At 41.5% G+C, this 16,654-nt stretch overlaps 1 protein-coding gene across 1 annotated transcript; it reads left to right on the top strand.

The window, feature by feature from the left end:
- The first annotated feature begins 10,949 nt into the window (after positions 1 to 10,949).
- On the top strand, positions 10,950 to 16,313 carry LOC115688673 (DEAD-box ATP-dependent RNA helicase 17). Its single transcript, XM_030614565.2, has 10 exons — positions 10,950 to 11,154; positions 11,299 to 11,371; positions 11,525 to 11,634; positions 11,946 to 12,089; positions 12,713 to 12,821; positions 12,927 to 13,285; positions 13,366 to 13,439; positions 13,914 to 14,215; positions 14,647 to 14,893; positions 15,550 to 16,313. Exons 1-10 carry the CDS (start codon positions 11,040 to 11,042, stop codon positions 15,796 to 15,798), a joined length of 1,782 nt encoding a protein of 593 aa, XP_030470425.1. The 5' UTR covers positions 10,950 to 11,039; the 3' UTR covers positions 15,799 to 16,313.
- Positions 16,314 to 16,654: the final 341 nt, after the last annotated feature.

Below are 16,654 nucleotides of genomic sequence, written 5' to 3'. Positions count from 1 at the left end.
TTGGCGACGGAGCGGATCGGAGGAGGCCGCGTTCGAATCGGCGCCGGCGGTGCGAGCGGGTGAGCCGGCGGTTGCGCTTGGCGGCGCAACGGTGGTTCGAGCTAGAGAGAGAGAGAGAGAGAGAGAGAGAGGGAGGGAGATGGATGGTGAGGAGAGCGGAGGATTCGCCAAGTGCTCCAGCACTCTGGCCTTTGTCTTCGTTTTTGTGTGGTGTGGTGTTACGAACTTACGACATTATTGAGAGGGGAGAGAGGACGCAATCTGACTCGTGTAAATATGCTCCGGGAAAAAAAAAATTAATTTAGTAAAATAAAAATGAAATGAAAATGGGACGCTGTGGATCTGCGACCATAAAAAAGAAAAATTTGGGAGGCTCGTCTTATGTGTTAAATATAGGGAAAATGACACAACAGTACATGAGGATCTCAGTCCCAAAAGACGTCTTGATAGGGTAGGGGGTGGCCATGAAGTTAATATGCTTGGGCCGAGCGATATACGTGCAATATGATCTCCAGACTTTTAATTTTTTCAACGTGGTCTCCGGACTTTAATCTAATATATAATGCGATCCTTAAACTTTTAGTATGTTCAATGTCGTCCTTGAGGACCATATGAAAACGTTCAATGTAATCCCTTCGGGGACTAAATTGAACATGTACCAAAAGTTCATGGAGCATATTAAGCATTGGGATAAAGTTCGAAAACTATATCGAACAAATTAAAAGTTCAGGAACTACGTTGCACGTTGAATCAAAGTTTAAGGCCTTTTTTGTGTTATCATCCTTTAAATAAAAAAAAAATTATTTTATTTTAATATGCATTTCTTTTTCGAAAAAGGAGGGAAAAAAAATTTGGGATATTCAATATTTATAATAAAAGGACGAAATAGCGCGCAGAGCAGACGCGCGGTCTGCTCGAAACTATAAAGTAACACGAGTGGGGGGGAGGATCCTACCGGAAATTCGAGGCCTCTGACGAGGGTTGCTGCTGTGCGCACGCGCACGTGCGCGTGACTCGGATGTCATCGCGGTATTTTTTTTTGCCCGAAAAAAAAACCGAAATAAATTTTTCGAATTTAATATTGATATAATTATTATTTTATGATTTTTGCGAGACACGATTTTTCAACTTTAATGTTAAAGGGCAGGCCCCTTTTTTTTTTTTTTTTTTTTTGGGCCTTTCTGGCGTTTGCCTTGTACTATGAGCAAGCGCAAAAGATCTTTCGAACCCAACTGTTTTTCTCGTGTTGTTGTGTTTGGTGCAATCGTGATCTTGACAATTATTAAGGTATTTTCCAATTAAGCATGCTTAACGGGGGGCCCGGAAATGCACTCGTTAACGAGAACCCTTTTACAAGAAAAGGATAAAAAAATAAATAAGAAAAGGTGGTCATTGCACTTGTCGACGAATGAAAGTCCCGTTGAAGTTTGCTCGATGGAAAGAAAAAGGGAATGAAGCAATCGACGACGACGGGTGCCGGTCGTACCGAACTCGGGGCTGCTCTTTCTTGTTTCGAGATCATTGTTTAATCGAGATCGCCGCCTCGCAGGGAAAAGAAATGTACCGAGCTAGATAATACCTAGGGGTGTGCAAAACGGACCGCCCAAATCGGAAATCGCCCAAACCGGACTGGCAAGTTTGGTCCGATTCCCGGTTCTAAGGGGGAATTGGACCGGACCGACTATATATATATATTTTTTAAAATTTCTTCAAAAAAATTAATAAAATGTGAAATAAATCATAAGTAAACTTCATTGACATATAAATTCATTGACAAAAATTAATAAAATGCGAACTAAACCCTAAAGTGAACTTCATTGACATAAATTCATTAACAAAATTTAACAAAATGTGAATTAAACCCTAATTAACCGGTTCCATTGGACCGGACCGGTGATCCAGTTCCCGATCCTAGACCAATTGGTCTGGTCCCCGATTCCCAATTTTGGGAATCGGACCGGGAACCGATCGCCCTTAATGATACCTCCCCGGCGCCGGCATTAGCGGTGGATCGTAATTACTCGATAGATATATTTTGTTTTCCAAGATGCCTTCTTTCGTGGGGTCGAAATTAAACCTTAGGGGGGGCTGAGGATAGAAGAAGATAGGATGGAGATGGACGGGGAGAATGTGGGATTAGGATGTTGCGATGTTGTTGTTGAGGGGACTAGCGGTGCCTTTCCATGGCTCCGCTGGGACGCTGACCACGTACATTGATTGATGTTGATACAAGGAGGAAAAGGGCAAGATTAATGAATTCGAAAATCACCCTATATTAGGAACTTCTCGCTACAAATTTCTTGCCGAAGAGGAGTGTCGTAATTAGTGTGGTCCGAGTATTTCACATGTGGACGTGTGTAAAACGGTCCTAGTCGTGCGATTGCTTATGGAACGTTTAGTTGCAGTAATGGCCATCACCTTTACGTACGAGTCCCATTATAAATAAACTGTCTGTTGCATTGTTTGTTTGCGGTAAAAGCTATTACGGCGCAATCCCTGTTAGGGCATGGCTGTAAAAGTTATCCCCAACTTCCCATGTCGTTTTTTTCCACTTACTCTACCGATGGTAGATTTTTAATTATAATTAAAAAAAATACTATTTGCCTGAATCATAACACAAATCGTAGTTATTTTGACTTAATAACATATGATATGAGACATATGTAAATTTATTATGGAATAATGGGTTTGAGTTACCTCGACAATACAATGTTATTTATTATATTAAGAATCGTCCGCGATATAATAATTATTAGTTACGATTATTTAAATTATATTCGATTATATTCACGTATTATCTCATTAGAGTTAAATCATAGTCACAAATTAATTATTAAATAATAGAAAAAATTTCATATGTTAGTTTTCGATATCTTAATGATGTATATGGGGGCAATACACTCGTGATGGGCTATTGAAGTGACAATTACTATAACTACTTATTTGCTTAAATTTTAGACATAGCCATTCACAAATTATTAGAAAAATATATTGATTTAATAAAATATTTATCTACTATCATTTATGGAGTATTAAACTCGTGAATCGTGAGTGACTATTAAAGTAATAAATATTATATTTCGTCCGATTATGATTAGTATTGCGGGAGTTCTAACACTGTTCCCCCTTATTACATGTCATTCGTGAAATCAAGCAGTGTAATAGGTATTACATTACTTAAACTAAAAAGCGCGAAAGCTATTGCAACTTCATTACATTACAAAAAATAATAACTATTACATTACAGTCTTATTTTATATTACTACAACCAAACGAGCCCGTTAGAGCGCGAATGATAAAATTCTTCTTCCCGGGCCCTATTTCTAGCTGGAAATAGAAAAATTTATTTCTATTTTCCGGACGAGTTTTTAAGCAAAAAGTAGCGTTTGATAACGACACACGATTTCTATTCTTATAATAGAAATTCGTTTGATAGGTTATTTTTTAAATTTCTGCTCCCGACGGATTGGGTGGACGCCCAGTAAGCGGCGGTAGGCAGGCAGGCAGTGGCAAACGGCCTATGGGTGGGCCAGCGGCGCGGCGAGGGCGAGCAATAAAAGAGAGTTGTTATTTCTTTTTCTGTTTTAGAAATTAAAAAGTAGAAAATTTTAACTGCTCATTTTTGTTCCAAACCTATTTATAGGCTAAAAATTTATCTCAAAAATAGAAAAATGAAATTATTTTACTAAATGGATTTCTGTTCCAACCCTGTTATCGAGAACCAAAAAAATAGAAAAGCAGGGAAATAAAATGATTATCATTCACGCACTCAGTGAATGAGTTTCGATCAAGATAGGATTTTATTAATTTCAGCGACTTTAGGAGTGAATTGTATCAAGTGCTTTGATCTAGAGACTCCCATGGCAAGATGAGAAATATCAAGTGAAGAAGTTATAGCCATGAAAAGGGCAGTAGAGTCGATCCTCTTTATCGCATAATGAAAACAATAGCAACATATACAGAGAGAGGGGGGTTTTTTTTTTCTTCGCGACGATAAGGCGCTCAACTCGAGCCTTCCGTCTCGAAAAATTGTAGGTCCCGAGTTCAAGCCTCTTCTCCGATTCGTCAAGCCGATCCAAAAGCCTTGAGAGCCAAAACTTATATAAATCGTTCAATGTGGCTGACACAACGGAATCGCCGCATCAGTAAACAAAAAAAAAATACACATGAATATCTCATTGCAATTATTCGGGCCTTCTGTCTTGAAAAACGGCAACTCCCAAGTTCAAGCCCCTTCTTCGATTCGCCGAGCCAATCTAAAAGCCTCGAGAGCCAAAACTTATATGAATAGTTCGATGTGGTTGACACAACGGAATCGCTGCATCGATAAACAAAAAAATACACATAAATACCTAGGTTAATACCACGAAAAATCCTAAACTGGTACACATATGACAAATTTACTCAAAACTAATTTTTTGACTACTAAAAACCCTAAACTGTTACACCTATGATAAATTTATCCAAAACTTATTTTTTGACCACCAAAAATCCTTAAGAAATGGTACATTTGTGATAAATTTAACCTCCGTTAATATGGATTAATACAAAAAAGATCACAAACTAGTACACATGTGACAAATAGAAGGTAAAACCTCACAACTGATATATTTGTCGACTGCTACGTGTCATTTAACTCAGCAATTTACAGAGGTGTGTAAAGGAACTGAGAATCGCTCGGAACCAGAACTGGTGCAAACCAGTACTCACCGATTTCGATAAATTGGAACCACATTGGACCAGCCCAAAACCGGCGGTTCCCAAGGGGACCGGTCCGGTTCCCGATTCCAATTTATTAGAACCGGTGATTATTGATCTGGTTTCCGATTCTAGGAGTGGAACTGCCCATCTGCCCACTCGGACCGGATCAATATATATATAAATATTCTAGGATTGGAGATGATATTTTCAAGTGTGCATGACTGTTGTGTGAAGATGAAGGCTTTGTAAAGAAGAGGAGAAAGAGGGGAAAGGGCTTTGTTTTCTAAACAATTGAGGCCAACCCTATATTTTTTTTCTAATCCGATCTCGCCTCTACAACTCTTATATGGCAATTCATGTGTGTATGCAAATTCCATCTTGTGATATGTACGAACTTGGAGACTCTCTCTCTTGGAGACTCTCTCTCTCTCTTCATCTATTGCGAGAGATTCTTGAAGCTGGTCGTCATATATAACCCATATAGAAGGAGTGGGGGCCAATCACCCAATACGTTCGTTTGTTCATCAATTGAACTTGAGGACCATAATATTAATTGATAAATACAATTTTGTAGGGATTATGGACCGGTTCCATGGAATCAACGGGCGGTTCCTAGTTCTAGGATGAGAATCGCCCACCCGGACCATGCTCACCCCTAATAATTTGATGATAAAATTTAACGAAACTTAATAGAGAGTAAATTTATCACAAATATACTAATTTTTCAGAGTTTTTGATAGTCAAAATTTTAATTTACGGTAAATTTATCACGATTTCGTGATATTAATCCTAAATATCTCATTGCAATTATTATGCATCCTTTCCTCTCAAATCAATCATGAGGATTTGATGGTTGGAAAAGCTCGGCTTCTCCCTAAGTACAGTGCACAGCCCATATGGAACTAGAACTTGGGAAAATTACCATCAACACCTCCCTCAAAGAAAAGATAAAAAAGAACCAACTCATAAATTGCAGGATTCTCCTTGGCCTAATACCTTAAAAAACCTCGAACTTTAGCTTTTGTCTCAATTTTATCTTTTATCTCATAAAAAACCCCAAACTTTAGGTCATGTCCTAATTTTACCATAAACTATTTTTTGTTTCATAAAAAACCCCCAACTTTAGGTTTAGTTCCAATTTTACCCTAAATTTTTTTTTTCTAATGAAAACCCCTCAATTTTAGGTTCAGTACTAATTCTACCCGAAACTTTTTTGTCTCATAAAAAATTTCAGCTTTAAGTCCAGTTTTAATTTAACTCTATATATTTTTTTTGTCTCATAAAAGATCACAAACTTTTACATGAGTCCCAAATCTGCTTTCCATTAACCCTCCGTCAAAATCGTGCTTAGTGATTTTGCAGTCAATCTTTGATCTCCCGTGCTTTCTCTCGCGGTCAGAGAGCTTGCACTCGGGATGCTCGAACAGCTCGTGCTTTGGAGTTTTCCACCTCTCAGTTGTCAACAAAAAATTTTGGACAAAAGGTTAATGGAGGCAAATTCGTGACTCAAGTAAAATTTTGTGCCTTTTTGCGAATCTACAAAAATTTTAGGGTAAAATTGGGATTAAACGGTAAAATTGAGACAAGACAAAACGTTAGGGATTTTTTATAAGACAAAAAAAGTTTTTGGTCAAATTAGGACAAGACCTAAAGTTGATGGTTTTTTATGAGATAAAAAAAAATTTATGATAGAATTAGGACATAAGAGAAAATTGGAGATTTTTTATGAGATAAAAGGTAAATTTGAGACAAAAATTAAAGTTTAAGGTTTTTTAGGGAATCAGGCCCATTCTCCCGGCAAACGCACCGTTCATGTTATTTTGTCTCTCTTTCCCCTCCACTTAAATGCCAAATCGCCACGTACCACGTGGCACCACATGCGCATTTTCATTTATTTATTTGGTGGAAACTGATGAGAATCTCAGAGATTTTGTATGTCTTTTTTTTTCCAAGCGGGACCAACTGTTTTTTCTTCGCCCCATAATTAATCGAAAAGATTCGACTTTGCATGTGTCACGTGTGCCACCAGTCCAAAACAAAAAGAAGAAGAAGAAGAAGAAAATAGAAAATAAAAAGGAGCAAATGAATTTAATTTGTATCGTGCTAAAAATAAGGGGAGTGACCCCTAGGGTGCGTACAAACGACACGTCGCATGAGCGAAAATTTGGATGGCATGGTATCCAAAACAATGTCGGCTTTGTCGCGAATTTAAGTTGCCATTCGGCTCTGCAGCTTCAAAACGACGTTTCGCACGAATCGTCACATTAATTCTCGTTCGGGCGAGACATGTAATCTGTGCATGTTATCAGCCACTTGCCATGTCAGTCGCGGGTTGACAAATGAATGTTTTGCATTGTTATGCTCTAGATATAAGTTGGCGCTTTTTTTGGGCATTTCCAACCTTTGTTATGTAGTTATGCAAGGGGTGCACGGTGGGCGAAGCAATTTTGGGAAGAGCTATTTTCCGGTTTTCCTTTCGAGGGTAAAAACTAGAACCAAAAAGAACTTGCCGTAGCAATTGTTTGTATCAATCGATTCTGTAATTAATTAATTAATTCAATTATTAATTAATCTGAAGAATACAAAAAGCATGAAGAAATTATTTTTGAGCATGACATGTCGAGGCCCGACACGTCAGCCTGCACAGCCCATCGTCGTCACAGGTATTGCACTTCCTCAAATCGAACCATGATGGTTCAATCAGACGCAACAAAAGATGTTTCAACGAGAATTGACCCAAGCGGCGAAATATCTTACACCAAATATTGATTTTTGATTTTTATTGAAATCTGAATTGATGATCGTTCGTTCTTTACAACAATTCAACGAGGCTTTATATAACCTACTACAAAGTATAATCGCCCATAAATTGATAGTCACAACCACATCTCCATAACTCGAGGTTTCCATGACCGTACGTCGACCTCATCCACAAGCGAGCACAACTCCTCAATTGCCATTGGGCTCAACCGCTCAAGCAGTATCCTCATCTTCCATTAACATCTTCTTTCTTCGGTTTCTCTATATTCGACATTTCAGCCAAATTTGCTTAAGATTCGCGCTTAAACGCCGACCTCCTCCGTGTTCATTCGAACCGGCATCACGTCGATTAAAAGGACCTGATCATTTTCGGGCGTCGACGGATCTGAACACCCGTTCCTCGACGGATCACAGAACACAGTTCGACTAGAAGCGACACGAGCCATGCGGATGCTAGAGTAGGAAGCATCTTTACGTCCTCAAGCAATCGCGTGACAAACTTGCGTTAAAAAAAATATGAAAATGACGATTACCTACCAATGGCACTAGTTGCATTGGTTGGACATTTTCCCTACGATATCTGCCTCTCAATATAACATTAACATCACTCGTCACACGCCGCCCCGTTAATATCCCGTGCGCGAAGAACGATCTCGCAAGTCAAAAGGGGGCTCGTGATGCGAGCCGTGATTGCGCTTCGAGGGAAACCCGTTTCCTTTTTCCCCTGTTTTTCGCTCGGCCAGCATCGGAGCGCTCGTTCCGGTCACGACCATTTCGTGCTCGTTCTTTTGCCGTGAGCGCACGCTGCCCCGTCTCTTTAACACACGTTCTCTGCGCTCGTCGTTCGAGCACGGCGTCTCACGTGGAAGAACTTGGAAACCTTACCCCGTTTCGATCCGTACGCATCTTAAATTTTTAGGCCGCGCATCCGAATCTCTTCGAGGCCCTTATTTGCTCCTCTCGGTTATGCGTTTTGAGCTTGAGACCGAGTTCGAGCGCGCGAGCAGTGGAGAGCGTCAAGACATCCTTTCAAGCATTGGAATTAAGCCGAAAGAAGGCATGCGTGTAGGTTAGGTATACGGCAAGGGTTCGATTATCCGTTCGTTGGGTGCGAATGGTCTCGTTTTGCCCATCGATCCGGCTTTTCGACGGTACCTTACCCATAAAACTGATAAACATCACATGGGCTTTTCTCATTGTGATAATACACAAGCGTATTCAAATTAGGGTTGGCCGGGCAATTAGAGCCAAAACCTACGTATTCACGTCGGTATAAAAGTGTTTCAACGTAATTGATCCCCATTTTTTCGCCGAAAGTCGGCGAAAACATGCTACTTAGGTTAAGGTCCAAGCTATGCCATAATGCCATATCAAGTCCGGCTTCATTTCCAATGAATTCGTGTCGTGTCGGGAACTCGCATTTCTAAAAGTTCATGCCTTTTGGGAGTTCCAAACCCTCTCAAATCAAGAGTTTCAACAACTTTAGAGACACATGTCGAGATAGAGAGAGAGAGAGAGAGAGAGGAGAGAGAGAAACCCTAAATGCCGATTTCGGACGACAAAATTGTCCACGTCAACACCAGTTACGATATGCAGGACGGTCGGCATCCACCTCGGTAATTTTCGCTTAAAATTGGCAAGAAGATCAAATTGACAAATTGTCAAAAGGTCTAGGACTCAATAGGTTTCAATTGGAATAAGTACAATAGATTTCGGACTCTCTCTTTTTTTTTTTGGGGATCATTTTTCCCGAACAAGAAAGACCCAACCGATTCCCGAACGAAGGACACCATCATTCATTCACACAAACAGCGCTGGCCTCATGAACGAAACCCCCACGAATCAACAAACGCAGTACAAACATATGAGCCAAATGTCAACGACAGTGACGCGCAACTAACTTTCCCTCCTGTCATAGCCTCATCCCAACCTCCCCGCCCCTGAAGATCCAATGAATTCGTAAAGAGAGAAGTGGTTGGAACCATTAATTTGGGTCTACCAATTGTATGGCCGTCGAAGCTAATAAAGTCGTGCTAGGAAATTTGACGGCATGGAAGTTATCATACTTTAGGTCCATTTCATTTGACACACCAAAATTAAGAAAAGGCACCTGGTATATATATATATTCTATATTTTGATAGGAAAAGGGGGAAAAGGCGAGTGTTACGCAGTTAATAGGCGGCCCTCGAGTTCATTCGTGCAAAATGGACATATACGGGAGAGGAGAGAGCGTGCTCTTGGAATGCATGGCGACGTCTCGTTCGGTTCGACCCGTCTTCCAGTCCCGATGACTGGCGAGTAATATCGTCCGTTGGTTCGTAGAATAGTGCCGAGCATCTTGCTAAATGTGTGTTTGGAGTATGTCTATGGTTCGAAACGCGATCTGATGAGATTGTTTGGGACGTTCAAACGACGCGTGTGGTTTGATCGCGTATTGTGCGATTCGCCCCGCGACCAAACTTTGGCGTTTAGTTTAGTAAATTAGTTTTGGCGAAAACAGATAGTATCCCACGTATAGCAAGAATTGAAAAGGCTCGCCGAAAGCATTCTGCTTTCGTCTATATCTCACCGTGGGCATGGTCCTTTGGACTCCGTCGGCATTACGTCTCTGCGACATGTGCACATTGGCGAATTCTTTTTCCGAGTAAAAGAGTATGAAGATATGACCGACGTCAGCAATTCCTTGCACGTTACCATAAGAGCTCAACACCCACAAACAGAGCGTTTGATTTTGAGCTATGACTATTGTCGTTTCGAGCGACCCCGTCACTCTGCTAATGAGAGTTGACCCGGGGATATCCCAAATGAAACCAGGGGTTCCGGAGCTGAGGAGCGACTTGAGATTCCGAACCTATGATCGAGGGGGATTACAAATCACATGGAAATAAGCCCCTACATCACTTGATGAACCACCTTGGCAGTCAAAAGCCCAGGTAAAAAAAGATAGAAACGAGTTGGTTACTCGATGCTAACTTAGGAGAAAGGGATACCGATTCTTGGGCCTGAAGGTTTGTTTTAGGCCCATATGTGCCCTAGGCTAATTGTGCATGATGGATGTAAATTGTAAAGCATTCGATAGAAGGGGGATGTTTACTTGCCTGCCATGATTATTAGAGATAATGATACTTTAGCAGAAGAAAGAAAGAAAATTATGTTGGCCGGATATCATCCGCCGACGCAGGATACTGTCATCGATGGCAGTTTGCTGTCCAGCCATATCCACCCGCCCCCGCTTCCCCTGCTATTTTGAACGTTGGCCACGCTATACACGAGGATGGCGAATCGCAAGTTCTAGTCAGAACATCGTATCGATAGATGACACGACGAGTCGTCGACAGATGACACGACGAGTCGCGATGCTCCCCGAATACTCTTTTTCTTGGGCCTGCAGCCCAAAACGACGGCGTCGGGGCCCGCCCTTCAGACGACGTCGTTTCGGAAGAAGTCGTCCCCTCTCTCTCTCTCTTTCTCGCGGCTCCTCCATAGCTCGTCTCGGCGGCGTTGGCGGCCAAAGCCTCGGCAAGAAAAACCCTAGGAAGCAGCAGCAGCAGCAGCAGCAGCAGCGAAGAAGCTGGCGATGGAGCCGCGGAAGTCGAGCTCCAGCTCCAGGAAGGGGGACAGGGACGAGATCTTCGCGGACTGCTCCTTCGCCAGCCTCGGCCTCCACTCCGCGCTGTGCGACCAGCTCAAAGGTCGCTCCCCTTTTCCCGTTGCTCTCGCCGGCCGGCCGGCCGGCCGGCCGCCGCCCCCGCCGCCGATGTTCCTCCGGCGACCGCGATTCGCGTGTTGTTCCTAACGGTGTTGAGGTTCTCTGTCGTGGTTTTGTGTTTCCGCAGAGCGGCTGGGATTCGAGGTGCCGACTCGCGTGCAGGCCCGGACGATTCCCGTTGTCCTCTCCGGGCGACATGTGTATGCTTCTCTTCCCGTGTCGTAGCGTTTACGCCTTTTCCGCCTGTGATTCGTATTACGTCTCTTGGTGTATACGTTGGCATATGCATGTGCATGTATGTGTGTTGGAGCTATGGTTTAAGTGTTCTGACTTGGTGAAGGGATTTTTTCTAGGCTGGTCAGCGCGGCCACGGGGACCGGGAAGACGATCGTGTACTTGGCGCCGATCGTTCATCACTTGCAGAAACGTGATCCTCGGATCGAACGGTCCGATGGGACTTTCGGTGCGCTTTTTGTCTCGTTAAATGTTCTAAGTTTTGTATTTCCGATTGGGCATGCTTGAGAAGCGACGATTCACTGCCAATGTTTTAAGTCTGGATTTAGCTAGAGACTTTTGAAATTGTCCTTTTGGTGGAGTTTGTTGTACGAATTATGGAACTTTGAGGTCGTGAAGTATGTTGATATGCGTGCTGCGTGGACACTGTCATTGACTATAGAGCAGAGAAGAGTTGTGAATTGGTGCCAATCCAGACTTAGGGCATTTTTAGGCAGTAATGTAGTTGGTACATGGATTGTATTGATATCCCGGTTACAGCGTTGGTACTTGTACCGACGCGCGAGTTATGTTTGCAGGTGTATGAAATCCTGCAGAAGCTGTTGCACCGGTTCCATTGGATTGTCCCTGGTTATATTATGGGCGGTGAAAACAGGTCGAAGGAGAAAGCGAGGTTGCGGAAAGGTGAGAAGTTTTGCTTATACCCGTTGCTGTTTTGATGACCTCTGAGAGTACAGTTGCGTCGTTGTTCTTCGATTATTTATCTGGACCTGCTAAATGGTTCGACAAATTAGAGTTAAAAATAGAAAATTGTGGCAGCATCTGAAGTTGGAAGCTTTAGGGTGAAATATGTTTGGTGAAAGAATAATAGCCAGCATTCTTTAGAGAAGCAGTTACTACCATGATTATTGCTTCCACTAGCAGAATGGTGTTGCAGTTGAAGAGGACGTTGTCCAGGCAATTTTAGTTGTTGCTTGGAATATTTTTAAAGACGCTCATTCTCTTTTTAGATCTACTCAGAAGTTTCAAATTGCTTGGGAATGACGTGGCAACAGCTTTGTTTTGTTGACTTCTGATCACTGCCTCCAGTTAAAACTGGAGAACTCCCTCTCCATGGGATAACTTAGATTAGGTGATTTTGGATTGCTAATACCTTGTATTTCAATTGGGCACTCATTCTTTACCAAGCTGAATTTGAAGGTTGGGTCAGATGATAGAACGATGATTTTTACTTTTACGTTGTAACTTTTTTTATTTTCGTCCTTGTCACGCAGGATGTTAACATGAGCAATGTTATACATATTCAGGGATATCCATTCTTGTGGCGACGCCTGGACGCCTTCTCGATCACTTGAAGAACACATCATCATTTGTTCGCATGAATTTGCAATGGATAGTTTTTGATGAAGCAGATAGGTTTGTATGAAATCCTTTAATGAGGATCGCTGTGATTATAATATCGTAATACTCCATCATAACCTCCTATTTGATCAAAATAACTACTCCTCTGACTGTTAACAGCATTTTGGAGCTGGGATTTGGGAAAGAAATAGAGGATATATTAAACATACTGGGGTCAAGGCAAAATGGTTCTATTGGCGAGAAACCTGGAGCTTCGAGGGATGCTGGATTTCAGAGGCAGAACTTATTACTGTCTGCCACCTTAAATGAGAAAGTAAATCATCTTGCTAATATTAGCTTACAAGATCCTGTTCTAATTGGTCTCGATGACAAGAAGCTGCAACTAGAACCATCACCTCAAAAAGTAAAATCTTCAGGATCTGACATCAATGAGGAATTGGAATTTCCTGGTAAAAGAGAAACGTCACTGGCAAGCAACTATAATCTTCCGTCGCAATTAGTTCAGAGATATGTGAAAGGTATATGTCGGTAAATTCTTAGTCGAAACCCACCAAATTGTATATTATCGTGGGAGTCCTGACTGACTGTCTGTGCACAGTACCTTGTGGTTCCCGGCTTGCAGTACTTCTGTCCATTTTGAAGCACCTTTTTGAGAGAGAAGCCTCACATAAGGTACTTTTCTATGCTCTCTGTGCCTTTGGTTGTATGAAATTTTAATCAGTGCCTGTTATTCAAGTTGCTGGATACCTAATATGCACTTTGGTATTGGTCAAGTACTCTAGTTGTGTCAGGTGTAACAGCTTTGTGAATTGTTTGGTGCAAGATGGATGCCCCTGCTATTAAAAGGATACCTCTTCTGTTAATGGTAGTCAATGGACAATCTTCCGTTGATTTCTAACATTGTAATAAGAAAGAATTTGGGTATTCTAATATTCAACAACTATAATGATTATTGACAAGGCATTTGCTCTTTTTGTTTTTCCCTGCTGGTACTTTCTTTTTCTGCTCATGTGTCCTGAAATTCCCGACATAAGACGTCTACTATTCTTGAATATTGTTCTAAGTTATGCTGCTTATGTTAGGAATGTATTACCTATGGATAAAACGAAAAGGTAACAAGCTTGCATTCTTTTGCTCATCTCGCAGATTGTGGTATTCTTTTCAACATGTGATGCGGTAGACTTCCATTACACATTGATCAGTGAATTTCTGTGGTCTCCGCGTTCACAAGAAACCGAAGTCAAGAGCAAGTTCTTGAGGTGCAAAGCATTTCGTTTACATGGCAATATGAAACAGGAGGATAGAAGAATGACATTTCAGTCCTTTAAGACAGAGAAATCGGCTCTCCTTCTGTCTACAGATGTAGCTGCTAGAGGCTTAGATATCCCAAAAGTCAAATGTATAATACAGTACGATTCTCCTGGAGAGGCTACTGAATATGTGCATAGGTATCTCTCTGCCTTTTGTCAGACCCCAAAGTACTTTTTTAAGTTTTATAATGTCTGTACCAATTGCTGCATATTTGGCTTTGAACTTTAATATTATCTATTGCCTGCCTAGATTATGACACATTCTGCTTTGAGCCCTGCACATAGCCCGTCATTATTTTGGGTGAAATACCCATTTGCATAAAAAAATGGGCGATTCCTGAACTTGATGCGTGGTTTTGGGGCAAATTAATCGGCCATAAAACATGTGGCGATTGGCCGAGACTAGTACCTGATTTCATGTACAGGCTGGACCTTTTAGTACGTTAGTGGTGAACCTAGTTCATGAGGGACAAGTTTCAGTGGATAGAAAATCTTGATGATAAAAGTAAAGCAAAAATGTTTGGAAATCTTTTAGTGGGTATGATGCCATCTTGAAAATGATTTGGCAGGGTTGGCAGAACTGCCCGTTTAGATGAAAGAGGCGAAGCTCTCTTGTTCTTGCAACCGGCCGAAATGGATTATCTACAGGACTTGGAGAAGCACGGTGTAGGTTTGGCAGAATATCCCATCTTGAAGGTGTTGGATAGTTTCCCACTGTACGGCCAGAAGCTCCATGCCAAGAATTTTGTTTCCTTGGATTTACATCCTTGGGTGCTAGCTCTGCAAAAGGGACTCGAGCTCTTTATTTCGGCCGAGGTACTTGTCTTCCGCACTTATATGATTTGACTGTTAAGATTCTTGTGCTTTCGTTTCTTTCCTTTTACTCTTTTGCCAAAGTGTCTAGGACATGCTCCGCAATGGCTTTTGGTTTGTATAGATTAGAAAATAGAAACTGGAAGATGATCGAGGCTAGATGTGCAGTACCTGCAGTATTTTTCTAGCTTGTTGTGGCCTGTGTAAGCGCTTCCTAAACTTTTGAGACTACTGACATTCCTTATGGTTAACTGAACACTACCGAGTAGGTATAAATCAAAAGTTAACCTGAAGGAAAATAGCATATTGAGAAGGATTTTGCGGCTCATTTCTCTAATGTTATTGGAAATTATGGACATGTAGCATTATTCAATTTATTGCGACAAGTATAAGAATGCCACTCCTGTGAATGGGGCTAAAAACAGGGTGCCCTTGGTCTCACTCAGCTGCAATAGTTGATTGTATCATAACCCACAATGGGTGAGAGGGATGGCTTTATTATATCTAGACTCTTTTCTTTGCTAGTCTTTTCTGATCAAGTTAGATAATCTCTAAACCCTTTGCAACATCTGGTTTTGTCGTGTGTTGTCATTTTCTTTTGTTGGGCTGATTGGCGTCTCGTTTTTACATGCTGTTAAGTGTTGTAATCTCTTCCTCAGGCAAGAATACATTCGCTTGCCAAGAGTGCGTATTGCTCTTGGGTCCGTGCATTTGCAGCCCATCGTGGGGAGCTCAAGAGAATTTTTATGGTGAAGAAACTTCACCTGGGCCATGTTGCAAAGAGCTTTGCTCTGAAAGAACAGCCATCTTTAGTGGGGCAATCATTCCAGAAGCAAGCAAAGAAGAGAAAACGAGATCAAAGGCTGAAGGGCTTGTCAAAAAAGAGGAGGGTTAGCAGGAAAACATGAGTATTGATCGGAAGCTATACTTGTGGACATTTAGCCTGACCGCCCCTGATCTTGGAAAGTTTTGGGCATGCTGGTGATGAATTGACCGTCTCACCGTTCTTCTGTTGTTCATCACAGCTTTCTTGAAGGCCAACCCCAGTGACCATTCAATGAATCAAGCTGCATGATTGAACTCATTTTTGGCTTCAGGGTTTCATGCTCATTCTGAAAGAAGAAAGGATGGATATAGGTTTATGGTTGGTTAACTGAAGGTGAAATTTTGATACGAAGTTATGGAAAGTACATCTGCTTAGTCGAATACTTTTTCTTTTCTGTATAAGCTAATTCATGTTTAGCTGGGAAAATTATTTTTAGGTTGCGCTTCCTAGCCCTGGAGTTTAAGATTAAGCGTAAGTAGAGTGATATCCATTTTGTGTGCGACCGGCTCCGAGAGGAATTTCTAAGAACTGAAATACGATGGCGGAGCACATATACTGTTGTGAGCTGATCTCGCATCTTCGCTCTTGTTACCTTAATTGCTTTCTCGTCTCTGTTCATGTGCGTAAATTATTAGTCTATTGGGCAGTCATCGGTCATCGTCTTCGATGTTTCTCGTCGAAGGCGGTACTAGAATGACTGAAGCAATGAGCATCCTAAGACCATAACAAATCAGAGGACTCATTTGATGGTCCTATCCTTATCTCTGTTAGCTCATTGTAGAACTAGTCTTGCTTTCAGGTTCTTAGAGTGTGAATGATAACCATTCTGCTCCAGAAATCAAATTCTTGCCAGAAATTGATTTTTGGAATTCTTGCCAGAAATTGATTTCTGGAGGAGAAATCTGTTTGGTAAAACATGACTAATTCTGTTCCAGAAA

The sequence above is a fragment of the Syzygium oleosum genome, unplaced genomic scaffold, assembly GCF_021117445.2.
Source record: "Syzygium oleosum isolate NSW1041296 unplaced genomic scaffold, Sole_v2.1 Sole_v2.04, whole genome shotgun sequence".
Lineage (NCBI taxonomy): Eukaryota > Viridiplantae > Streptophyta > Magnoliopsida > Myrtales > Myrtaceae > Syzygium > Syzygium oleosum.
This window is presented reverse-complemented; position numbering and strand designations above follow the sequence as displayed.

Excerpts from the sequence above, each read along its gene's own strand:
- LOC115688673 (XM_030614565.2), top strand. The coding sequence starts at position 11,040 with ATGGAGCCGCGGAAGTCGAGCTCCAGCTCCAGGAAGGGGGACAGGGAC. Across the intron at positions 11,372-11,524 it reads GTCCTCTCCGGGCGACATGT|GCTGGTCAGCGCGGCCACGG; the intron begins GTATGCTTCTCT and ends GATTTTTTCTAG. Across the intron at positions 11,635-11,945 it reads ACGGTCCGATGGGACTTTCG|CGTTGGTACTTGTACCGACG; the intron begins GTGCGCTTTTTG and ends TCCCGGTTACAG.